The sequence below is a fragment of the Chiloscyllium plagiosum genome, unplaced genomic scaffold (genome assembly GCF_037043375.1).
Source record: "Chiloscyllium plagiosum isolate Xiang-an unplaced genomic scaffold, Cpla_swu_hap1 HiC_scaffold_8, whole genome shotgun sequence".
NCBI lineage: Eukaryota > Metazoa > Chordata > Chondrichthyes > Orectolobiformes > Hemiscylliidae > Chiloscyllium > Chiloscyllium plagiosum.
The window spans coordinates 83,222,466-83,249,872 of NW_028270146.1; the positions used below are offsets into that span (position 1 = coordinate 83,222,466).

Consider the following 27,407-nt stretch of genomic DNA (forward strand, 5'->3'; position numbering starts at 1 on the left):
GCGGGATGTGGACAAGATGTGTTGGAGGGCATCTTTAACCATGTGGGAAGGGAAATTGCGGTCTCTAAAGAAGGAGGCCATCTGGTGTGTTCTGTGGTGGAACTGGTCCTCCTGGGAGCAGATACAGCGGAGGCTGAGGACTTGGGAATAAGGGATGGCATTTTTCCAGTAGTTAGCATGGGAAGAGGTGTAATCTGTGGGAGCTGTGGGAGTTGGTGGGTTTGTAAAAAATGTCGGTGTCAAGTCGGTCGTCGTTAATGGAGATGGAGAGATCCAGGAAGGGGAGGGAGGTGTCAGAGATGGTCCAGGTAAATTTAAGGTCAGGGTGGAATGTGTTGGTGAAGTTGATGAATTGCTCAACCTCCTTGCGGGGGCACGAGGTGGCGCCAATGCAGTCATCAATGTCGCGGAGGAAGAGGTGGGGAATGGTGCAGGTGTAATTACGGAAGATCGACTGTTCTATGTAGCTAACAAAGAGACAGGCATAGCTGGGACCCATACGGGTGCCCATGGCTACCCCTTTGGTCTGGAAGAAGTGGGAGGATTCGAAGGAGAAATTGTTAAGGGTGAGGACCAGTTCGGCCAAATGAATGAGAGTGTCGGTGGAAGGGCACAGTTGGGGACGTTGGGAGAGGAAGAAACGGAGGGCTTGGAGGCCCTGGTCATGGTGGATGGAGGTGTAGAAGGATTGGATATCCATGGTGAAGATGAGGTGTTGGGGGCCAGGGAAACGGAAGTCTTCGAGGAGGTGGAGGGCGTGGGTGGTGTCTCGAACTTATGTGCGGAGTTCCTGGACTGGGAGGAATAGGACAGTGTCGAGGTAGGTAGAAATGAGTTCAGTGGGGCAGGAGCATACTGAGACAATGGGTCGGCCAGGGTGGTCAGGCTTGTGGATCTTGGAAAGGAGGTAGAACCGGGCAGTGCGAGGTTCCCAGACTATGAGGTTGGAAGCTGTGGGTGGGAGATCTCCTGAGGTGATGAGGTTCTGTATGGTCTGGGAGATGATGGTTTGGTGATGGGGGTGGGGTCATGATCGAGGGGGCAGTAGGAAGAGGTGTCCTTGAGTTGGCATTTGGCTTCAGCGGTGTAGAGGTCAGTGCGCCAGACTACCACTGCGCCCCCTTTATCTGCTGGCTTGATGGTGAGGTCGGGATTGGAGCAGAGGGATTGGAGGGCTGTGCGTTGTGAGGATAAGAGGTTGGAGTGGGGGTAGACAGGTTGAGGTGATTAATTTCCCGGCGGCAGTTGGAGATGAAGAGGTCGAGGGCGGGTAATAGGCCCGCACGGGGTGTCCAGGTGGATGCAGTGTGTTGGAGGTGGGTGAAGGGGTCCTCGGAAGTTGGGCGGGAGTCCTGATTGTGAAAGTAAGCTTGGAGGCGGAGGCAGTGGAAGAAGTGTTCGACGTTACGACGTATATTAAATTCATTGATGTGTGGACGGAGGGGGATGAAGGTGAGTCCTTTGCTGAGGACTGATCGGTCGTCCTCAGTGAGGGGGCGGTGTGGAGGGATGGTGAAAATTCGGCAAGGCTGGGAGTTGGGATGTGGTGTGGGCGTGGAGCTGGGATGGGGGCGGGGCCATAACTGGAGTGGGTGTGATGGTGGGGGGCATGGAGGTGGAGTCATGAGCAGGGATAGTGTTCCCCTCAGGGTTCTGGGGGGCGGGGATGGTGACAGTGGGATCTGTGGGGGGGGTGAAAAAGGAAGAAGATACTGAGAGAAGTAGTCTATAGGCCCTCTAACAGTAGCTGTATGGTGGGACAAAGAGATCAGGAGGTAATGAGGGCATATAACAAAGGGGGAGGTGATGATTTAGTGGTATTATTGCTAGACTGTTAATCCAGAAACTCAACTAATGTTCTGGGGACCTGGGTTCAAATCCTGCCATGGCAGGCAGTGAAGTTTAAATTCAATAAAACACATCTGGAATTTAGAATGATACTATGAAACCATTGTCAATTGTTGGAAAAACCATCTGATTCACTAATATCCTTCAGGGAAGGAGACATGGTTACAGGAGATCAAAACTGGGAACTAAATATTTGGGGGTATGTGACTTTTCAAAAAGATATACAGGAAAGAAAGAATAGTTGGGGAGCACTTGGTAGTGCTGGATAGAATGAGCATAAAAGCTTCTTTTGACACCCAATGCTGGATTAACTGCTGTCCTTCAGTTTGCTTTTGGGAAGACCTGAGCCACTGGCTTTGATACCTACTGCAAAATATGTTCTCTAGCACCTGATTCTGCTTCTTTCCCTGACTAAATCTCAAATTTGGCTCTGCAGTGATCTTCTAACCCATCACCAACACCTTACATTCCTACCCGTACATCATCGCCTGACTCCATCTTGCCTGTTTGTTTGATATTGAAACTCTTGTGTGTGCTTTCATTGCTTCTAGACATGAATAATACAATGCGCTCTAGGCCAGCATCTCACATTTGACCCTCCGTAAACTTGAGGCTTTCTCTGGTGTCAGTGTCTTTACTCACAATAACTCCCTCTCCCTTTGTTCACTGACCTATACTGGATCTCAATGAAACAATGCTTCAATTCAAAACTTCACATTCTTATTTTCAAAATCTTGGTCTTAACACACTATCTCCCCCCGTCTCTGTAATCTCCTCCAGCCCCACGTCCCTTTGAGATACGGGCACAACTTCTGACCTCTTCAGCATCTCTGGTTTTAACTGTTCCACCATTGATGACTTGTGCATTAACTTTTCTGAATGTCAGATCTGAAATTCCCTCCCTAAATCTCTCCTACCCCATTTCTGTCTGTGAAGAACAGTGGTACCTAAACTAAACATCACCTCCTCCACTGGTGTCACAGAAACAGCACTTGGGGTCTTCTGCACTGAAACAGCGATGGCAGCTGTGGAGGGGAAATTTTGACGGGACAGACCAGGACTCACTGCCAGACAGCAGAGGAGCACTCGGTGAGCACAAAGCAGCCTTTAACCTTTGAAGCACTTTGAGTAGTGGGTGTTATGTGGGCCCGGGATATTTGTGCCATTGACTTGATGCAGGCACTCACAGCAGGATAACTCAGCACAGCAAACAGAAACATGGCATCATGCAGCTGACACCACAGCTTCAGTAACGGCTTCAAATTTTCTCCTGTTCCTGTTCAACTTGGCCGATTACACAGGGGTCTCCTCATCCTAACCCTAACCTGTGGCTGCTGACCCTGCTTTGAAGGCCATTGCAAATTAGACTGGAAGTGGGGGTGGCAGAGGGAGAGATGTTGGATGAGGTGCTGAGTTCTGTGCATTGTAGGAAAGTAGGGCTGAGTGCAATGGGCAGAATTTTATCAGTGCCATGCTCTTCCTGACACTAAAACTGAAATAATATGTCATTTGTACTGTCTTTCATAAGACCATAAGACATAGGAGCAGAAGTTAGGCCATTCAGCCCATCGAGTCTGCTTCACCATTCTGATGAGTTTCTCAATTCTATTCTCCTGCTTTCTCCCCGGAACCTTTGATCCCCTTTCCTGTTTGACACAAGTATACAATTACATTTTAAAGCGCTGCTGGCAATTTGTGCAACTCAGCAGCTCCTTGGTGCCACCCACTGTCAGCTAACAATGCTGCAGTTACGGGCAGGCTCTTACGGAGCTTTCTGTTCAGCACAGAGGCTGTGTTTCACTGCCAGGATTCTGCAAGCGAAACTTCCCATCAGGAGCTGTCATGTCAGATCATCAACAGAGAACAGCCCCATGATTCAGCACTGACTCCTTGAAGGTTCTCTTCCAGTGTATCAGGCAGGGAGCACTCTTTCCTGCAGATGGCATTAGAAAACCCATCTTCCACAGAAATGGCAAAGCTGGTGAATGTTATATATCTCTGTGTCCAATTTTGATTTATAACACAATGGGGCTTTTTATTATGTTAAAGGTAAATTTGATGTCTGCCACAGCTGTGGTGGTAATGATCTTTCTGAAATGGGACTTAAACCCACAGCCTCTGACACAGACCCAAGTCCTAAACAATGAGCATAAGAATCTCAATTGACACTTCAGTGCAGAGCTGAGGCCGCTCCACTGTCAATAGAGATGTTAAACCAATATCACATTTGGTGGATATAAAAGGCATTATTGTGAAAAGATCAAGGGAGTTATCACTGGCTGGTGTAGAGCCCCACATTAAAATCATCGCACAGATTACCTGGCTGCTCTCACATTATTGTTTGTAGGATCTTGCTGTGATTGAAATAGTGACCGTGTTTCCCACATTGCACACATGACTACACTTTGAGAGTACTGCATTAGCTGTAGAAGACTTGGAGCTGTCTGGTGATTGTGAAAGGTGCTGTCAAAATGCAAGTGCTTTTCTTTTATTAAAATACAAGTTGCTGTTGCTGTTATAGCTGAGGTTCGAGAAAAAGGAGCCATACATTTCAGATTAAATGTGAGTGGTATAAAACTGATTCAGGGAAAGGCTGGGATCATACCAGGGCCTGAGCGATGTTCTCTCTGGTGAGATGTGTGCTAGAAGCAGATGAGAAACATGCACATCTTCACATCGAGGTCACCTTGCTCCATCTTTGCGCTTTTTACAAGCGATGTGGCGAATTTCTCACTAAACAATAATGAGTTGCCAACGGAAGGGATTATTGCTTGTTAAAAGCCTTGTCGATAGCACAACTCATCTCATTAATATTCAACTTCATATCAAACCAAAGGCATCAGACAGCGAGAGCATTTGACATGGGAAAACAGAGCAGCTAACCGGAGAATTCAGCTCACCGCCTACTCCATGCTGTGTGGAACCAAACAGAATCTCAGGGCATGATTCACAGGCATCAGTCTGTATATGACCGTTGACATCCAGCATCTGCCAACCCCTCACAGCCATAATGGCACCACTCTGTTCTACTTCAGGCTGTTTAGGAAGCAAGACCTGCATTGGAGGGTGTACCAGCTACTCACATTGACAGGCTGCGCAGGGATACTTTGCACACAAAGACATGCACCCAGTTCGCACACTGGAACGGGTTGTATCTCAGGGCTGTTTGCTTGCTCTCTTAGTCTTTCCACACTTAGTTCCTAACTGTTTGCTGGCACAATCCCTGTCTTGCCATGTCATGCCAATTAGAGCAGTCACATAACCAGGCCTTACCTTGCTGCGTAGCAATCCTCAGCAAAAGGAACGAGGATTTTGTGGTACAGCAGTGTGCTACAGCAATCTCACAGTTGCATTATGTGCCAGCTACTTCCACAACAAACACATGGCCAGGGCAGCAAGCAGGCACCAATGAATCCGAGGCTTTGGGGAATGATCCTCACTGAAGTCCATGGAGGCACCCATCTGTCATTGGGACCTGGCAGAATAGGTCAAGGGCAGCCTCTCATAACAGTCCAGGAGCTGGCCACATTGAGACATCTGGACAGAGTGCTCTCAGGCAGAGGGTTTGTGCTCTGGGAGTGGATCATGGTCAGTCCTGTAGTTCCATGTTTACCAGTTCAGGGGTTTATGGCGAATGTGGTCGAGATATATACAGCCTCCAGTCAGGGGTCTCAACCAGGGAGATTGCTCATAGGAGTGAGCCACAGTCATTCATCAGCTCCACCCGCAGAAATGAAGGGGGAGTGAGGAAGGGTGGTCGTTGTTGGATAATGAGACTTGACAAGTTAGTCATCAAATCCGATGCCTGACCTGCTGTGCTTCTCCAGCACCATGCTCTTGACTCTGACCTTCAGCATCTGCAGTCCTCACAATCCCGACAGTGTGGAAGCAGGCAATTCAGCCCATCGACTCTGCACTAACCCTCCAAAGACCATGTAACCCTGCATTTCCCATGGCCAATCCACCTAGCCTGCACATCCCTGGACACTATGGACAATTTAGCATGGCCAATCCAGCTCATCTGGATACCTTTGGACAGTGGGAGGAAACTGGAGCACCAGGCAGAAATCCATGCAGTCACGGGGAGAATGTGCAAACTCCACACAGATAATCACCCAAAGGGGGAAATTGAACCTGGGGCCCTGGCGCTGCGAGGCAGTAGTGGTAACCACTGAGCCATTGTACTGCCTAGTTGTTGAAGCTGAGAACTGCAGGCTGGGGGAGGTGGTTTGAGCAGCTGTAAAAGGGCAACAGCATCTGCAAATGGTGGGTGCATGATAAAGCTTTGATGGGAATGGGGTCATGAAGGAAGGAAGGTCTTCAAACTGGGATGGGGTAGCATATGACCAGCCCTGGCTACCAGGAAGGTGATGTGGATATTGGGGGGGCTCAGCAACACATGAATATGGAGGCTGCAACCCTCCAGTGAGAAGCACTCACTGTCACCTTCCATCATACTGCAACTTGAAAATGTGCAACAGAGAAGAAAATGGCTGTGAGTACACTCGGAGTGGGCAAGGTCAGTGACTCAACCTGGGAGGGAAGAGGCTGCTGAACCCACTAAGGATTTTTTTTTTAAAGAAAAGAACATTACAACAGACCCACAAACTGTTAGGATACAGCTCTGCATGGTCCCTAATTCCTGGTCATCTTAGTCCATTGGCCCCTGGTTTGTAGCTCCCTGCTCCAGATTTCACTGACCAACTCATTCACAACAAATGTTTTAGATACAGAGGATGCAACAGGACAGGGATTTGAGTGTACAAGGACAATAGGCATCAACAGCACCCATTGACTGTGAGGTGCCTTGTTCCTCTTGCTTCCAGATGGCAAAAGAGGAAGTGCTGGAAAAGCTAAAAGGTCTAAAAATTGATACATGTCCTGGCCCCATTGGGCTACTTCTGAGGGAGGTGGCTAAGGAAATAGCGGAGGCATTGGTTGTGATATTTCAAAAGTCACTAGAGTCATGGAAAGGCCTAAATGATTGGAAAATCACTGTTGTAAGCCCTTTGTTCAAGAAAGAATCAAGACAAAAGATGAAAAATTATAGGCTGATTAGCCTAACCTCAGTTGTTGGTAAAAATCTAGAATCCATCGTTAAGGATGAGATTTCTATATTCTTGGAAGTGCAGGGTCAGATTAGAACAAGTCATCATGAATTTAGGAAGGGGAGGTCTTGCCTGACAAGCCTGTTAGAATTCTTTGAAGAGGTAACAAGTCGGTTAGACCAGGGAAACCCAGTGCATGTCATCTACCTAAACTTCCAAAAGGCCTTTGATAAGGTGCCACACGAGAGGCTGCTGAGTAAGGGGAGGGTCCCTGGTGTTTGAGGTGAGCTACTGGCATGAATTGAGAATTGGCTGTCTGTCAGAAGGCAGAGAGTTCGGATAAAAGGTTCTTTTTTGGAATGGCAGCCGGTGACAAGTGGTGTCCCATAGGGTTCAGCTGTTCACTATATATTAATGATCTGGATGAAGAGACTGGGGGCATTCTGGCGAAGGTCGTCGATGATACAAGTTAGGTGGACAGGCAGGTAGTACCAAGGAGGTGGGGAGATTGCAGAAAGATTTAGACTGTTTAGGAGAGTGGTCCAGGAAATGGCTGATGAAATTCAACATGAGGAAATGCGAGGTCTTGCACTTTGGAAAAAAGAATACAGGCATGGATTATTTTCTAAACGGTTAGAAAATTCATAAAGCCAAAATACAAAGGGATCTGGGAGTGCTAGCCCAGGATTCTAATAAGGTTAACTTGCAGGTTGAGTCAGTGATTAAGAAAGCAAATGTAATGTTGTCATTTATCTCAAGAGGGTTGGAATATAAAAGCAGCGGTGTGCTTCTGAGACTTTATAAAACTCTAGTTAGGCCCCATTTAGAATATTGTGTTCAATTTTGGGCCCCACACCTCAGGAAGGACATACTGGCACTGGAGCGTGTCCAGCAGAGATTCTCATGGATGATCCCTGGAATGGTAGGCCTAACATACGATGAACGACTGAGGATCCTGGGATTGTATTCATTAGAGTTTAGAAGGTTGAGGGGAGATCTAATAGAAACCTATAAGATAATGCATGGCTTAGAAATGGTGGACACTGGGAAATTGTATCTGTGAGGCGGGGAGACTAGGACCTGTGGGCACATACTTAGAATTAGAGGGGGTCAATTTAGAATGAAAATGAGATATTTCTTCAGCCAAAGAGTGGTGGGCCTGTGGAATTCATTGCCCCAGAGCACAGTGGAGGCCAGGACATTAAATGTCTTCAAGGCAAATTTTGATAAATTCTTGATCTCGCAAGGAATTAAGGGCTACAGGAAGCGTGCAGCTAGGTGGAGCTGAAATGTCCTTCAGCCATGATTAAATGGCAGAATGGACTTGATGGGCCAAATGGCCTTGCTTCCACTCCTATGTCTTATGATCTTATGACTGTCAGCACAGACCTCCATCCATGAAACCCTGTCTGTGACCAACCATGAAGTGATGTCTGATGCTGTGACCAAGACATTTGGATTTACTCAGAGAGACTAATAACCAGGCATAAAGTTAAATCTATGATATACAAAAGTGCAAATGTCAACTAAAATCTGATGTTGCTCTTGCTATCAAAGTGCCCTCAATAGGTTTCACCCATCTATCCGTCCCATTACATATACTCCCTGGTTCTGCAGCTGGGATGGAGGGGCCTTGCTGATCCTGAGCTGGTGAGGGCCGTGCTGACCCTGAGCTGGTGGGGGTCGCACTGACCCTGAGCTGGTGGGGTCGCAAAGACCATCTTCCAGATGCATCCTCTGAGGCCTTGGTACAACCACCCTCAGGGATTGAGGTGGCTTCTGGGGCAGCCAGACATTTCTCTGCAGAGGCCATTGTGATATTGGAGGTACCTGCAGAATATAAGAGTGAAAGTGTCATGGCCAATGGTTAGAAATTGTGTGAAATGAATGATGCTGACAGTGGAGTTACTTTGAAAGTTGAAGTGGATTGAGGAATGGTACTAACTCAGTTGGCAGGACATGGATATCTCAGCACCTCGGGAGGAGCAGTCGTTGTCCTTCTCTATAAGGGTTCAGATTCTAGTAGGAAGGGAGGAACCTAATGTTGGGCACCCCTCGATGTGTTGTCTCACTGAACAAGAAGGATCTGAGGAAGGGCCACTGGACCTGAAACATTAACTCTACTTCTCTCCACAGATGCTGGCAGACCTGCTGAGATTTTCCAGCAGTTTCTGTTTTTTGTTTCCGATTTTCAGCATCTGCAGTTCTTTGTTTTTTTTGTGTGTGGCCTCGCTGTGCCCTGTTATGGGTAACTGGCCAATGAGAGAAAGGAGGGATTGAGTGAGATGAGCATGGGCAGGAGAATTGTTATGCTTTGGCGGAGGTGGGCGGGCTGAGTGACGGTGTGAGAAGGCAGCACAGAGACTACACAGGCTAGTGGTGTGGGAGATTGAGGAGGGTGAGAGGAGGTGTGGGAAGGTGTAGCAGACACATGTGAGAATGGAAAGCACGTGCCTTTGTGGGGGGGTGGATATAGAAGCAGTGAGTGTGAGGTAGTAGAAGAAACAGTGCAGCATTCACTCTAGTGGGGCAGAGATAGTCATTTGACCTTCTTACGGTATTGCTGGGCATTCCTCCAAATTCTCATGATGGCACTGACCTGGGTGGTGAGCTTGGACTAGGCTGGCAGGGTCCAGTGGCATGTCCACCTCTGGCAGTTCCCTAGGAAGAACACAACCCTCCTTTGCCCCACCCCCACACCCCGGACCTCCCAGGTTCCTGCTGGAGAATCACAACACCAGCATCCCCTTCTTAGACATCTTAACAAAAAATCTCTGAGTGAGCAGGATAACTTCATCTTGCAGTATCCTTTTAAAGATGGCACAAGCACAAAGGATGTCAGTCTCTCAGCGGATTTATGTTAAGTGGTGAGTTGTTCCAGCAATGGTGTGTTAAGACAGGGCCAGAATCAGATATAATGGATGCCTTGGAGTGGGGTAGGTAGTTAATGAGGCATTTAGTAAAATACAGCAAGAGAATTCACTAGGTCTCGCCACAAAATTCATTTAGTGATTCACCACTGAGGCAGTAATCATGCCAATATTCAAGATTAGGGTGGAAAATGGAACAGATTGGGTATATGTGATTAAAACATTTATCTCGCATGCAAGATTTCTCCTGACATGACCGAACTGGAAGAATGAACAATTGCAGTATTGTAACTTTTATTTGTTCCTGTGCATGACATATTTCGCTATTAACATCATATCTCCATTTACTTCTGTGAATTGAACACTATGGATTTTGGAAAATGAAAAACATGACAGAAAGTTTCAAAATCTAAATCAATCAGCAATTTCAAATATTTCTCCTTATTGTGGAGTTACCCTTTTTTATTTAATTGGGACCTCTAAAAATAATAGCCATCTCATTTTTATCATGAGCAATGGGGTTTCTGTAAAACTGTTTGCTAAGCTTGGGATTTCCATATTGTAACCATGTAAGGAGTAATGCTTTGGTAATACAACACATTCAAATGTTTTTTTTCTGAAAGCTAAATACTAATTATTAGATACTGTCAATGACATGTTCCAAACTAATATTTGGATGCTATTTCAATTCATGACATTGTAACTAAATTAATAAAATTGTGTATCTATATAGTCTCAAGGTGCCTAACAGGTTACGAATTACTTAGTCACTTTTGTAAATGACAGCTAACCTACACTTACAGGGACTTCTTCCTAATTGAAGGGCTAAAGATTTAATTTTCTCCAGCTGCATTGTTTTTTCTTGTGGTTTCTTCCAGTGGTGTGATTAACACTCTGGGAGGAGGAGTTCGTCTTCAGAAACTACGAGGACAGAAAAATTATCAATCCTCTACTGCGAATGGGATAAATTCGTTGCCACTTACTCGATGGATGAGCTCCTTTTCAATCTCCAGTGAGCAGCCCTTTAATATCCTCAAAACATTCAAATTGTAAATAAACAAATGAGGGTGAAAATTTAATTACTAAAACACAAGTTGTGGAAATGTGAACAGAGTAAATGTTTCCTTTCTCTATAATTAACTGCCTGCTAATTAAACTATACATTTTTATTGCTGAAAATGTGTTGCTGGAAAAGCGCAGCAGCACATTTTCAGCTCTGATCTTCAGCATCTGCAGACCTCACTTTCTCCTATACATTTGTATTGCAAATTTTCTGAAAACACAATTTTATTAACATTCATTAAATGTGGGGAAAAGATGAATTAATTAGAAATGGCTTATGTACTCTGGCAAAATGTAAACTCCAGAGGTAAGTTTTGAAAAGTTGAACAATGCGCTATCACCAGACTGCTCAGCAATAGCTATCTGTAGGTTTGATTAAAGTCTTGTGGAATATGTTAGCATTATGTCAGCAGTCATAAAGGCTGCAGTTAAAAGGACCTGGGAATGCAAATTTAAAGTCTGGAAAGAGATGCAGAGAAATGTTATAAAGAACATTTCTATGCAGTGAGTGGCAATAACCCCTGGAATTTGCTACCCATGAGAATGATTTCAAAACAAAGCTAGATGGACATTGAGGAAGATTAACCTGCACAGGAAAGGCTGTTGATTCGGAGAGTGGGACTGTCTAGATTGCTCTGACGAAAGTAAGAATGGGATCCATAGGTCAATTAGCCTACTGTTATTCATTCTATTACTCTTAATTTGCTTGAAATCTTAACTTTAATGTCTTCTGCAGAAATTGGAAGGAAAGCGCTCGAAGTATCTGGACCACCAAAAGCAACAATTATCCCAATGGCTGGTTTGTATTGTTCAGCGGGAAATCACATCATACTGTATGTTGCCGAAATAGATTGAAATTCAATGCATTAAATCTGAACGCCAATTTCATTTTACAAGATATAAATCAATTTTGTTTAATTTTCCAAGTATATTTGGTTTTTAATTCCTATTTTGAGTGGATAAAAAACCCCAAACCTAATATCAACTTGCCTAATATCGTGTTTCTTTTAATATTTGATTACTTCATCTTAATCATCATAAGTAGTATTACATCACCAGTTGCAGACTGTCAATTAAATGATTGGTAATATTTCGAGAAAGAAGACGAGGTGTTTTCTGCAAAATGATTAATCTGAGTCTTTGTAGCTTGAATTTTAACTTTTCCTAAATGGTGGTTATAGTAAGATGAGACTTCTTGAACATTATCAGATTTTCTTCAAGGTAATGATATACAGGGGATTGTAAGAGAAGGCATTCTCTGGAACCTTACAGATTCAGGATCCAGTTCCGTTTGACCTGACTTCATGATACAGCTTGTTATGCTCAACAGCCAGTAACTCTTCATTCTACATACCCCACCCACTGCACCTCCACAACATATAATGTTATGGGCCAAACCAAACCCCCTCAAAATATATGAAGAAGGTAGCCTAGACCATAACATCTTCTTATTTTAAAGACAAGTGCCAAGTGTGGTGTTCCAAATGCAATTCGATTGGTTAAACTAACAGTTTTGAAGCAAGACACACTTAATTCCTACACTACAGTTAAAATGCAACAAAAGAAATTGGAATAATAACTCAACTGGAAAACATAACAGAATACTAGATTGACTACTAAACTGTAACTGTTCCAATATAATGACATTCCATAAACACACTCTTGGCAAAGGCAAATGCAGTAAAATAAATTGTCTCATATGCAATTCTCCAGTCCAGGAAAAAAAAATCAAGAGAAAACTTTTGAGAGAAATTGTAATAGGGAGCAACATACTGAAGCTACCAAACTCACCTATCAGAAGCTCCTGTATGATATTGCAGGCTGGATGTCAAAAAGCTTCATTTGCCCACACATTTCAAAACCACTTTTTAAAGATTATCCTCATTCAAAAGGTCACATGTCATTCACATGGACATGATTTACAATGCTAGTCTTCTGTAAACTTAAGCAAAGATTTCTGTTCTTTCTGAAACAAAAGATTTTCGCTCATTAATTGGAGAAGCAAGATTTCCTCAGTGGTTTCCACAGTGATTTTGGAACTTTGAATATTGCTGCAAAAGAAGACCTTTCCTACGTCAATGTATCCCTTTTTTTTCAGTTGTATGAGAATACTATCTGTCTCTGACAAGGAGATTTGAAAAGCTTCTGTAATTTTTTTCATTCTCCGAGGCATGATTGTATTGTGAGACTGCTGGGCATTTAAATCAGCAATCTCTTTGAGGCAGTTATGTTTAACCTGATTAAACTTCTTATGCACATGTTCCACAGTTATTCTTAGATTAAAAGTATAGTTAACCTTTACTCCACAGTGATTGTTACAGTCTTTTTCCTGATCATTTTACAAATGTAAACATCTAGTCAATATCTTCAGAAGCAGATAGTCCTATCTATAACTGGAATCTTGCATCTTTATTATCTGTCACAATTGAGTTAGCCTACTCTAGATTTAACAGTTAACTTAAAATCAAAATTGGATAAACTGCAAACACAGGTGGTGATGAGAAAATATATAGAATGCCTATAACATTCTCCTGTCATCTGAAGTGATGGAAAATACTACATTGCCAGACCAGAATGTCGGGCAAAACTATTGCCTGGAATTGTTTACAGGTAGGAATATGAAGCGAAAAGGTAAAATTCAAGGTTGATGCTTCAAGTAACACATTTGAACTTTTCAAAACCTCTCTTGGTAAACCGTTATGATAAGTACAAGTTTCATTTCTTGGGATTGTTGTTCCATGTCCCTTCACAGAAAGGTGTTTGGGATTCAGTTATGTTGAAGTGATTTTTAAAAGCAAGGCAGGTTTATGCAGATTTAAAGAGAAACTGGGGTCTGCAGTCCTTCTGGGTGTGTTCTGAAATCAGCTGAATCAGCTTGTGGAATTGACAACTGGTATTATGAGGAACACTTCCTTCTCCTTTTAAGTGAGGAACTATTTTACATTCAGGCTTTTTTTTAAATAAGGGAAATAGTGCATACAATTAAAGGTGACTGAGAAGACTCCTATTGTTGCCTGTGAAGCACTTCAGTTAATCACAGATCAGAAATAATTACTGCACGCAATGCAGTGTTCTTGTATAATTGTATTTGTCTAGAGGTGCAGAAAGCTTGCTTGAGCAGAAACAATCAATTCAGAATTATTGCCAGAGTACAAAAACATAGTGGTTGCTGCAAACAAATAGCTTATCTGTAGTTTCTAAATTTATGAATTTAGTTTCAATAATCCAATAAAAATGGAAAAAATCTAATTATATTGATCTGAAAAGATTGGCAATATCTGTACCGTTTTCATGACCAACTATCAAAATGAAATATGTGAAAGACATAACCACATTTACCATTATTTCCGTACAAATATTTTAACTAATAGCAATTTGAGCTTTAAGAACACTTTTCTATTGCTTTGATTTTGAATGAATATTGTCCTGCCTTGGACACTAACCACTGTAATATCTTAATCAGCTGTTCTACCGGAGTGTATCTCTCCTGCTACCACACTAGTACAGGAAGGGGGTCTGTGGCATTGCATTATTGATATGTACCTAGAGCAGGAAGTTAGCACCCATTCTGCTATGGCCTTGACTCACACAGCACTAACAAGAGAGACTCCGAGATGTCACAGACCAAAACCATGTTGCATTAGATTCCTGCCTCTTTCCCACACGTTCTCTTACACAGTATTAACATCTGCACAGTTATAGGTAAAAAGGTTCAACAAATGGAACTGTTCCAGCATGGAATTTGTCTTCCTTTTGGCCTTTACTCCGGTTTCCAAGGATTTAATTATTTCAACTCAGAAACCTTTAGACATTCTGAGACCTGGACCCCTTGCTCCCAGAAATTATCTGTTCAGCAGCAGCACTCTGTTGTGTTGTAGTGATGTGGTCCTGAAACAGTCAAATTCTGCAACTCTGTATTTTGGCTTTAAACACAGCCATCACATAACATAGTGCCTTCAGAATCATTTTTTTGTGATCAATCTGCTTCACCCACCAGTGAACTGGAGTAAATTACAATTGAAATTGGTATACTTGAGTTAGAATAATGATAGTGTTATCAGACCTCTTTGCATTTTACCTTAGAGAGCCTTCAGATTTAAGAAACATTCACTAAGGTATCCATGAATTACCTGAACAGTCAGATTGGGGAAAGTAACCAAACATGGATGAGGGAAAACTCAAGAAGGTCCAACCCAACTGATGACCATCTGTAAAGATCTCAGTGTCTTAAGATTTTTGCTTAGCTTTTGACATCTCAGATAAAATTTCCACTCCAGGAACAAGCAATGTTTCAAAGCTGTGCAGATTTATGAATTACATAAGAAAGGAATACCCCACAATTAGATCTATCTTTCACAAATTGGAGATACGCCATTCCCCTGCAAAACTTGTGAATAGAGCAAACACTTTAGTTCAATCAACCCAGAACCACAATTGCTTTTGCAACTGTATCTCAACATCCTGCCTATTTCTAAAATTTTACTCCAGCAGTGAAACTTCACACATATGACTTCTATACTTTTCCACACAAAATCCTCTCAGCTGGGTAAGAAAACGCTGCTTCTATCTCAGGTCAGACCAGAAGTTGCCCACTTATCTTTCCACGAATTCTCCACCTGGATGTTTGAGGCAAGAGTCTTCACAACAGAAGCACTCCAGCAAACCATGCAGACAGTAGTCCCAGAAACCACATCCCCATCCCCAACCCAAACCCTCACTTTTCTGTAGTATAACATGTTGAAAAGTTATAAAGCCACCTTAAGAGCTAATGAAAAAAGATGTGTGCAAGGTAAGTGAGGAGGTAGGGTGGCAAATGGGTGAAGGGTTCGGTCTCTAAGCGGGTGGGAGGGGGTTTTCAGTGACAGGTAAGTGGGTGAGAGAATAGGGTGGGTCCATTCGGGTGTTTGATGAGGGTGGGCAGTTGGACTGAGTGCCTATGTTGTGGGGTGGGGAAAAGAGAAACAGCTGGCCAGAAAGGCCAGGAAGGTAAGTGGAATGGAGTGGAGATGTGGAGTAGGTCCGTCAGAGTAATGGGGTGGGAGGTGGTGGTGGTTTTATAGTTACCTAGAACAGATTTAATGCCTCTGACTTTACCAGGCTAAGGACATCTGCAAGATCTTGGCACACATCTTTCAGGGTACATTCACTGTCCAACTATTAAGAAGATCAGGCTAATGTCCTTGTTTGACATTTCATCCCTTATATATGTGGAACACAAAATTCCTTCCAAAGATTTCAGCATCAAATTTCTAATTACAGGCATTATGTCATTGAATATGTTCTTCCAATATAATGCTTTCTGTACCCAGAAAATATAGGTGAACTGCACAAGACATCAGACTTCATTACAATTGTTTCAGTTTGCACTCTGTTTCGAAGTATATACACTTCAAGGGGCACTGCTTTTCAAAAGGAATTTCACTCATGGTAAAACCATTTAGTCTCAGAATTAGTTACTTAATTCGAGATTGCATGATCATCTGCATCCATTTCTTTTATTTTGAGACCATATGATAACGCAATTGTCTGTCAAAGTCTAATTACTGATACAGAGAAAGACAAAGTGGATTAGAGGGGGGGTTCAGAGAGGATCAGTTTGAGGTGTGCTTCTGAACAATGTTCATATAATTGAAAATGCAAAGGATTCAGCTCTCATTGCTCTTCCTTATTGTATAGTTCTGATATTTTTAACAAGCTTTCTGAAAAATGCTCCATTTTCTTACAAACAACCTTCTCCCCTTCTCCTTAGTTTTAATAATGCAATGTCATAGACTGTTTGTGCACAGATCAAAATAAAATGCATAAAAAAAATTGTGAACTAATATTTTTCATTATTTAAATACTGTAGCAAAACCAACCAAGAAAAAAGCTGCAAAATCGGGAAAAAAGAATTCAAAAGTGAACAAGGGTAAGGGTTCTTCCATGTTATGATGAAAATTTATCAAATATTATTATTTGGAATTGTGGACTCTATGGTATGGTTAAATAGGTTTTTGGTTTCCAGTGCTTGTGAAGGTCTGATCTTTTTTTATTTAAGAAAGGGTCAGAAAGTCATTTGGAACAGTGATCTAATTATTGCCCTTCCAAGAATTCATGTGATATAATTGAAATGACTCAACAAACTACTGGTGAGATAATTGCTGCTTTTTGTTGGCTTCTATTTTTTGACCACAAAAGGGAAGGCCAGGGACCAAAGTAGATTAAGTTTCAAAGAAAATGTCTGTAACATCAGAAGGGCAATTTAGTTTATTGAAGTCTTCATACAAATACAGTTGGGAGGAAGTTTTAAGCTGCTTTTAGCAGCCTCAAAATAGTCCTAGTCAGAGATCATTCTGCATGTCTCAGGATAGACAGAGAGAATCACACGTTGGTGAGTTACATGAGGGAACATGCAGAAAAGTACTCAACGGAAATATTTACAGCCACGTCAGTTAAATATGAAACTTTAAAGTGAAGTTAGAAGTGATACTTGAAAGGAGTCGAATGTAAAAGGTATAGCTGGAAAAAGGGCTACATCTTCCTTGATGCTGTTCACAAGATTTTTCCAAATCATCTTATATATATATATATATAGCATTTTTTTCTCTTGTGTAATAAGTTAATGTTCTTTTGTTAAAAGTGCACTGATAGTCTTGTGTGAATATGTTAAAAGACATGGCCACCACAATAACCAAATTTCAGAAATAAATCTTAAAGTTTATCAAACTAGGTTTCATGATGAAGTCTGACTTGTCCAATGTTACCAGCTGGGATCACAATAAAACTGGGAGTTTTTCAGGATAGACATCCATTGACTGTAAGAGAGATCTGTGATTCTCTAAAGTAGGTGGAGATACTGGACATTAGGAAAGAAACAAGAGTTGTGATATATATTATATTACAGATTGGAATTTTGACATGGTAGAAATTATGAATACTTTTCTGGATGTACAAGTCTTAACAATGGACTATTTGAAATTTTTGACTAATGCTTTATTGAGTGCATTAGTGGATAAATTGGAGGTAGAAATAAAAGCAGGATGTGTCAATATCGAGTTGCTTAAAATGATTGCCAAGTACTTAGAATTAAAAGGATGGAAAGCTGAAATGATAGCTAGGAAGATAAAACACACGTAGAGTGTCTCAGTATGTCCAGCCATGAATAAGGATAGCAGATGGTCAGAAGCAACCTGCAGACTATGAAGCTGTTAAAAGAACAATACTTACTGCTCACCAGTTTGTCTTTGAAGTTTAGCAATTAAAATTTAGGACTACATCAAAATAACCTGAATTTGCAAGGGAAAAACAAATGTATGGGATCAGTGAAGTTTGAGAAAAGTTTTGAGAGTATGAGAGAAATCATAAGTATGGAAAAATTCTATAATAATATTCCAGCAACATCCAAGGAATTTGAGCATTACATGTCAAAAATCCAAGAAGCAGCAGTTCTGGCAGATACTGACATACTTCGCTCAGTTACAGGTGGGTAGATGGTCAACTGGGAAGCAGTCAAGAAATTTGAGAAACAGAAAATGGAAGAATGGCAAAGCTAATCATTTTAGGAAACAAATGGTGGGATGCCGAAAAAATAAAGGACGAAAACTAGAACCATACAAAGTGATACAATGAAATTAGTATGCTTTCATGTAATAAGGCTAGACATACTAAAACTAATTACTTGAAATTAAGTGGGAGATCCAATTCCTTGAATAGGAATACCTAAGAAATCCTTAGAGAGCAGTGCAAGATTGTAAAACTGTAGTAGTGATATCATTGGAACAAGTTTCCTCAGAACCTACTGGAAATGGAGAATTATGGGCGGCACGGTGGTACAGTGGTTAGCACTGCTGCCTCACAGCGCCAGAGACCTGGGTTCAATTCCCGCCTCAGGTGACTGTGTGGAATTTTCACATTCTCCCCGTGTCTGCGTGAGTTTCCTCCGGATGCTCCGGTTTCCTCCCACAGTCCAAAAATGTGCAGGTTAGGTGAATTGACCATGCTAAATTGCCCGTAGTGTTAAGGACAGGGGTAAATGTAGGGGAATGGGTCTGGGTGGGTTGCTCTTCGGCGGATCGGAGTGGACTTGCTGGGCCAAAGGGCCTGTTTCCACACTGTAAGTAATCTAAACAAAAATCTAAATCCAGATAGTCGAGCAATTCCTTCCTCATTTATTGATAAAGACTACTGGAGGTTCTGAGTGAGAGATATTTCCTTTTTCTAAATAAAAATATCAATCAATAAAGTTATTGGGAGACACTGGAGCAAGTCAGTCTAATGAAGGAAAATAACATTAATTGGTTGCATCATCTCCCATTACATAGAGTGACTTGATAAATGGAGAATTAAATAGATTGAAAAGAATGAGTGAGGAGAGCACCCTGTGACAGACAGTCTACATCACTGAGAGGAGTGGACAGGGTGAGAACACTCCCAGATAAACACACTGACCAGGAGTGGACTTGAGTCAAATTGAAGATATAAGCAAAAATAAGATTTTTCTAGTCCATAATTAAGTTGGAGTAAGGGTAAAATAAAAGAAAGGGAAAACCCGGGCAGATACAATAAAAAAAACCTAAAGGGTTCCTTTAAATATACAAAGAGCATGAGATCAACTCGGTAAAGAGTTGGACCCATTAGGAATCATTGAGGTCATCTGAATGCACACCTGGAAATGTAGACATAATCCATAATGCATACTTTGCATCAATCTTCACAATGGTAAAGAACAATGCAGGTATAGGCATCAGAGTGGAGGACTGTAAAATACAGGAGAAAAAAACATAGAGAAAGAGTGGGGAGGGAGGGTGGTGCACTAGCAGACTTGTCAGTCCTAAAAGTCGGTGAATCTGTAGGCCCAGATGAGATGTATCCCTGGAATTGAGAGAGCAAGGGAGGAAGCACCAGGCACCCAGTTTCTGAAACTGGAAATCTGTTTCCAGTGGAGTTCTGCCAGGCTGTGTTGGTGTCCTTGCAGTTTGTTGTGTACATTAATGCGATTTAAACTTAAATATTGGGGGTATAATCAAGGAGTTTGCAGATGATATGAAAAATTGTAGCATGGTAAATTTCAAGGAGCTAGACAGAAACTGCAGGAGGATATCAACAGATTGGTCAGTCGGGCCATGTAATAGCAAATCGAAATGAACCTGCAATAGTGTGAGATAATGCACTTGATGAGGTTTAACAAGGTAAGGAATCATACTGCAAATGTGTTGAAGATCAGAAGATCCACAGATCCTTGAAGGTAACAGGGCAGATCAGTAAAGTGGTTAAGAATTCATGTGGAATAGTGGCCAAGGCATAGAAAAATAAGAATAAGGAGTTTATGTTGGAACTGTATAAAATATTGGTTATTCCATGACTACAGTATTGTGTACAGTTCTGATCATCACAATATAGGAAGGATCTGATCGCACCAGAGAGTGCAGAGGAGATTTACCAGGATGCTACATGGACTGGAAGGTCTGGACTTTGAGGAAAGGTTGGATAGGCTGGCGTTATTTTCTTTAGAGTAACAAAGTTAGACAGAGAACTTCACAGAGGTGTGTAAAACTATGAGAAGCCTAGATAAGGCGGGGGGGGGGGGGGGGGGGGGCACGGGGGCGGGGGGGCGTAGGTGCTTACGGAGGCACTCATAATAGAAGGGCCAATAAACCGGGAAGATAGATTTAAGGTAAGAAGTATAAGGCAAAGAGGAGAGTTGAAAACAAGGCTTTTTTTCACTCATTGTGGGAATCACTGCCTGAAATGATTTCTGAGTCAGAAAACTCTTAATATTGAATATTTAAGCAGTATTTAGATATTCACTGGTGTTGCAATAGTTTCAATGGGTGAAAAGCTGGAAATGGGATGTGTATTCAGATTTTTGTTGACCAGTATGGATATGATGGGCAGCATAGCCTCTTTCTGTGCTGTAAACATCTGTGAGTCTAAGTTGTGGTTGAAGTCATGGAAGAAATCTCTACAGAAGGAATTTTATCATAGGGAATGGCTTGGCTGGATCAAAAATGTTGACTTAATTGTGGGAGAGTAAAAATCATTAGAAGTGAAAGAAAGTGAGATGCTATAGGAGAAACATTCTGGATTGATTCCAGACTGTGTTTTGTCTAGATCTCACGTTCAAATAATTGAACAGGAAGAGAAGAAGACTATGAATAAGGGAGATGATTTGGAAATTCAGGAAATTCAAAAATTGCTATTTTTGAATACTTAAGTAAAAAAAGATGAAAAGCAAGAGGCTGACATGTTTAGAATATCTGCCTTAATTTAAATGTAGTAGTTACAGCTGGAAATGAGAGACCTTTATCTAACAGCCTACCCTGAAACTGAATCAAATCAATACCTAGGTGTTATTATTTAAATGAAAAGGTGTTAAATGAGGAAAGGGAGTCTACCTCAAGAACCAGATAATAAGGAATGGATAGTAGACTTGTTTGAGTTTCCTAACAAATTTTTAGGAGTGGCTCCCAAAATTCCAGTGACACGTCACTTAGATATTAGAAAACACAGACTAATTTTTTTTATTGACCAGGATTACATAAAGATGGAATTAAATTTTGCCAAAAATACCATACATATTAGATCATGAGCACAGAAAGTGGTGGATGAAGGTACAGTTACAACATTTAAAAGATATTTGGATAAGTTCATGTATAGGAAACATTTGGAGGGATATGGGCCAAGTGCAGGCAGGTGGAACTAGTTTAGTTTTGGAACAAGGTTGGCATTGACTAGTTAGACCAACGGCTCTGTTTCCATGCTGTACAAATCTATGACTCTATGAGGAAACCACAACTATCAATTAAACCTGTACTTTCAATTCCGATAGCAGCTTTAAAACAAAACTATTTAACTTGGTCTTGGCATCAAAAGCCAGAAATGGAAATCAGTGCTCTTTTAACGGTTATAGATGTTTCAAAAAAATTTCCTGAGACAGTGCCTTTGGGGAAAATTACGGCAAAAGTGGTAAGCAAAGAGTTTAGTTCAGTTTTTGTTTACAAGGTATGGATTACACAAAGAAATAAAATCAGACAAAACTCCAAATTTTATGCCACAAAAACAACTAATCAATTTTGTAATGATTGGGATAAAGGAATTTCCTTGTTACTGTTTGACTTTAGAGATATCTTGAATGCATCCGCAAGATCAAATTCTTTTGAACTCATGTTTGGAAATATGGTGAGAGACCTCCTTAATTAATTAAAAAAAAGTTTATAAACCAAAGCTCAGAGACTGCAGTTTTGACCTTTGTGCCACGTTTCTGAGAGAAACTGATCAAAGCGTGTGAGTTGGCCAAACAATGTTTTTTAAATGTTCAACAAGCAATGAAAACTAAATCAAATAGAGATGTCATAGATCAGAACCTTGTCACTGGAGAATAGGTGTTAGTACTGACATCTGTCACTGGGGAACCATTAAAAACAAGGTTCACTGGATCTTAGTGAATCAAAATAATCTCAATGATATGAATTATTTAATGAGTACTCTGGACTGGAGGAAAAATCAGTGTGACATGTTAATATGTTAAGTAAGACTGATGGGGAGATGGACTGGGAAGAATTGTACTTAAGGTGGTGAAAGGAACAGGGAGTGAAATAAAAATATTATAACAATTGGAAAATGAATCAGAAATTGAAAATTCAAAAGCCAAACTTTTGGTAATCAAATTGAATATTACAAGAGGTGCTTAAAATATTAAATGGAATACTATGCCATTTCCCAGAAAACAAAAACTATAATAGATTCATAAATCAATTTTGTAAATAGGCCAGGAGAAAATGACTTTGGCTGTACTTAATGTTAATGTAGGGAATGTGTTTCCCCTAAAACAACACCCTCACAGAATCAACCCACACAAGTTAGTTTGAGTGAGAAAAGAGATTACATTTGTGATTGATGATGGTGTTACTTAATTGGGTAATTGTAGCTGAGGCTCAGCTGTTGGAGCCAAATCCAGATGGATCACAATGAATGTATATCGATTATTGCAAAGTTAACACACTGCCAAAAGCAATTCATATCCAATTCCACAATTAAAGGATTGTATTGAGAGGATTGGGCAAGCTCAGTTGGTTACAAAAATATTTGTTTAAAGGATATTGGTAAGCTCCATTGACTGTGACAGCCAAAGAAATATCAGTTTTTGTATCAGATGGATTTTAGCGAAGTTGTGTTGTTTGGAATAAAAATACATCAGCAATTTTTCAATGATTTCAATGATTAACCAACAAGGTCATCAAAGGATTACGCCACTGTGTTTTGTATATGGACAACGTGGTTCCATTCAGCTAAATTTTGAAAGAACCTTTATAACACTTGAACAATTTGTCTCTTTTTAATATCCAGCAGTGCTCTTACATACAACTGAACACTTTTTCCCATCACTAAATCACCTGTGGTACTATTTTACTTATGAACCACCACCAGTAAGTCACTCATGTTCTCTAATTGATCAATTTAGAGACAAAGCCCATTAGTGCAAAGTAGACCACCAAAGGTGTGAGTGATACAGGGAGAGGGGGAAGGAGCTAAATCAAATTGAACTTGGAAGGGAAGATAAAGCACTTTATCCTCTGCAGTACCCACCTCTTTCTCTAAAGACATCAGCAGTTTTTTTTAACAGTTACAATGAGTCAGTTTGGTCATAAATCTAGTTAAAAGTAGATTTGCCAAAGCAAAAGTGACTTATTTGGACCACACTGTGTGGACAAGGCTGAATATCACCCAAAGAAGAAAATCAAGGGGTAAGTATTTGAGTTTATCCCTTCCCTAAACCAAAATGTGAAATTCTGCAATATATTGGCATAAGTGGATTTGATCAGATTTTTTTATATTCTGAATTTCAGCACTGTTGTGGTTCCTTTGATAATTTTGTTCAAGAAAGGCAATGGCTTGAGTGGCCAAAAGAATGAAAGAGAGCTTTCGACAACTTGAAAACTATATTGACCATTGCATCAGTTTTAGCAGCTCTTAATTATGATAAGGTTTATGCTGAGTTTGGATATCACTAACACTGGTGTGGTGCAGTGTTAGTACAAAAGGATGAGCTGGGAATCGAACTGCTAGTCAATTATTTTTCACACAGACTACATGCATTAACAAAAATATTTGACAGTGGAGAAAGAGACTTTGAGCCTGGTGTGGGCTGTACAACATTTCAAGGTCTAGATATCCAATACCTCAGCAGAAACATACTTATAGAAACGGTAGTCCTTTAACAACATTTCCTTAATATAACCACATACTTAGTAATGTCCTGCAATACCAATGATTTTTAATGTTATAGCTGACAGTTTGTCAGTAATAAATGTGAATGTTGTGATCAAAATGGATTTGTTTAGAATATGATTATGATGAAAATCCTCATGTTTAATGTAAATATGTTATTACTGTTAACATAAAATAGAAATAGTGATGAGGAAATATTGATAGGAAATGAAATTGCTTCCTAAAGATACTTTTTTTTGGTGGGGGAGTAGCTGAAACTTGTGACCCAAGTTTATAATCTATCATTATTTGAGAACTTGGATCTAGCATAATGTTTAATGAGTTTTATGTTTTCAGGGTTGTGAAGGACTTTTTTTTTAAAAGAAAATAATTTGGAATAGTGGGCACAAGACAGCTTTTCCAAGAATTCATGTGACTTAAGCTAAGCAATTCAACAGATGAGAGTGAGATAATTTATACTTATAGTTGACTTGAGTCTTAATGACCAGAAAAGGAATACTAGGGAACAAAAGTTGAGTTCAGAAAGGTTCATGCAAGCAAAAGGACAGATTAGTTTGAGGAGGTATTTAGGCCAGCAGAGATGAAAATAAATCTTTAGCAGCCTCAACGTTGTCCAAGTAGGTTACACTGTCCATATATCTCCGGGAGGCTGAAAGAGAATGTCATCTTGTGAATGTGCAAAAAACTGAAGGAATTGGTTGCTATTGCCTTAGTTAACTAAAACAAAATTAAGGTGAAGACAGAAGTGATACTTCACTGGGGTTGAGTGGCTGTAAGTGTGTTGTTTGGAAAAAAAGGGGCTGCCTCTTATTTCTTTGGGATAATAACTCATTTACCTTTGTTAAAAGTACATTGGCAGCCTCATATAAATATATTTATGACTAGGGACAGGTGGAAAACAGGAAGCCTTCAGAAATGAGGTGAGAGTCCAGAGAAAGTATATTCTTCTTAGGGTGAGATGAAAGGCTGGTAGACATAGGGAATACTGGATGACTAAAGAAATTGAGGGTTTGGTTAAGAAAAAGAAGGAAGCATATGTCAGGTATAGACAAGGAGGATCAAATGAATCATTAGAAGAGTATAAGGGCAGTCGGAGTATACTCAAGACAGAAATCAAGAGGGTAAAAAGGGGACATGAGATAGCTTTGGCAAATGGAGTTAAGGAGAATCCAAAGGATTTTTACAAAGACATTAAGGACAAAAGGGTAACTAGGGAGAAAATAGGGCCCCTCAAAGATCAGCAATGTGGCCTTTGTGTGGAGTCGCAGGAGAGGGGGGAATTACTAAACTAGTATTTTGCATCAGTGTTTACTGTGGGAAAGGACATGGAAGATATACAATATAGGGAAATAGATGGTGACATCTTGAAAAATGTTCATATTACAGAGGAGGAAGTGCTGTATGTCTTGAAATGCATAAAAGTGGATAAATCCACAGGACCTGATCAGGTGTACCCTAGAACTCTGTGGGAAGCTAGAGAAGTGATTGCTGGGCCTCTTACTGAGACATTTGTATCATTGATAGTCACAGGTGAGGTGGCGGAAGACTGGAGGTTGGCTAATGTGGTGCCACTGTTTAAGAAAGGTGGTAAGGACAAACCAGGGAACTATAGACCTGTTAGCTTGATGTCGGTGGTGGGCAAGGTTTTGGAGGGAATCCTGAGGGACAGGATATACATGTATTTGGAAAGGCAAGGACTAATTAGGGATAGTCAACATGGCTTTGTGCGTGGGAAATCATGTCTCACAAACTTGATTGTGTTTTTTGAAGAAGTAACAAAGAGGCTTGATGAAGGCAGAGTGGTAGATATGATCTATATGGACTTCAGCAAGGCGTTCGACAAGGTTCCCCATGGAAGACGAGTTAGCAAGGTTAGATCTCAAGGAATACAGGGAGAACTAGCCATTTGGATACAAAACTTGCTCAAAGGTAGAAGACAGAGGGTGGCGGTGGAGGGTTATTTTTCAGACTGGAGGCCTGTGACCAATGGAGTGCCACAAGGATCAGTGCTGGGTCCACTACTTTTCATCATGTATATAAATGATTTGGATGTGAGCATAAGATGTATAGTTAGTAAGTTTGCAGATGACACCAAAATTGGAGGTGTAGTGGACAGCGAAGAAGGTTACCTCAGATTATAACGGGATCTTGATCAGATGGGCCACTGGGCTGAGAAGTGGCAGATGGAATTTAATTTAGATAAATGTGAGGTGCAGCATTTTGGGAAAGCAAATCTTAACCGGACTTATACACTTAATGGTAAGGTCCTTGGGAGTGTTGCTGAACAAAGAGACCTTGGAGTGCAGGTTCATAGCTCCTTGAAAGTGGAGTTGCAGGTAGATAGGATAGTGAAGAAGACATTTGGTATACGTTCCTTTATTAGTCAGAATATTGAGTACAGGAGTTGGGAGGTCCTGTTGTGGCCGTACAGAACATTGGTTAGGCCACTGTTGGAATATTACTTACAATTCTGGTCTCCTTCCTATTGGAAAGATGTTGTGAAACTTGAAAGGGTTCAGAAAAGATTTACAAGGATGTTGCCAGGCTTGGAGGATTTGAGAGGTTGAATAGGGTTGGACTGTTTTCCTTGGAGCATCGGAGACTGAGGGGTGACCTTATAGAGGTTTATAAAATCATGAGGGGCATGGATAGGATAAATAGACAAAGTCTTTTCCCTGGGGTTGGATGAGTCCAGAACTAGAGAGCATAGGTTTAGGGTGAGAGGAGAAAGATCTAAAAGAGACCTAAGGGGCAATCTTTTCATTCAGAGGGTGGTGCATGTATGGAATGAGCTGAAAAAGGAAGTGGTGGAGGCTAGTACAATTGCAAGGTATCTGGATGGGAATATGAATAGGAAGGGTTTGGAGATTTATGGGCAAGGTGCTGGCAGGTGGGACTAGATTGGGTTGGGATATCTGTTTGGCATGCACTAGTTGGGCCGAAGGGTCTATGACAGTAACTGACTTGCACTAATAGACTTTACAGTCTGTCAAGCTAGGATTCACACTGGAATCTGATTTGTCCAATATTGCCATTTACTTAGATCAATACAACATCTAATTGCTTGTCTGAGTTGCGTTTGTTCAATGAAAAGTAATTCTTCAATCCACAGAATGCAAAGCTGACATTGCCTTCTTGCTTGATGGGAGCTGGAATCTTGGTAAACGCAGATTTGACCTTCAGAAAAATTTTGTCATTAGAGTCACCAACATGCTTGGTATTGGACCACAAGGACCACTTGTTGGCATTGTACAAGTAAGGTAAACAGAAGTGAGAGATGATCATGTAAATTTCTTTCTAAATATTTGTATAAGTCAGACTTGAGTACCATTTGCATCCATTCATATTGGTATTTCAGTTGCATTTTATGTAT

General features: G+C 41.1%; 1 protein-coding gene across 1 annotated transcript in view; it reads left to right on the forward strand.

The window, feature by feature from the left end:
• Window positions 1-27,407, forward strand: part of coch (coagulation factor C homolog, cochlin (Limulus polyphemus)) — a 63,247-nt gene that overhangs the window by 21,431 nt on the left and 14,409 nt on the right. The window contains exons 5-8 of the mRNA XM_043698475.2: window positions 10,645-10,778; window positions 11,565-11,627; window positions 16,677-16,736; window positions 27,147-27,294. Coding sequence (XP_043554410.1) covers window positions 10,645-10,778; window positions 11,565-11,627; window positions 16,677-16,736; window positions 27,147-27,294 — 405 coding nt within the window. The remainder of the gene's footprint in view (window positions 1-10,644; window positions 10,779-11,564; window positions 11,628-16,676; window positions 16,737-27,146; window positions 27,295-27,407) is intronic.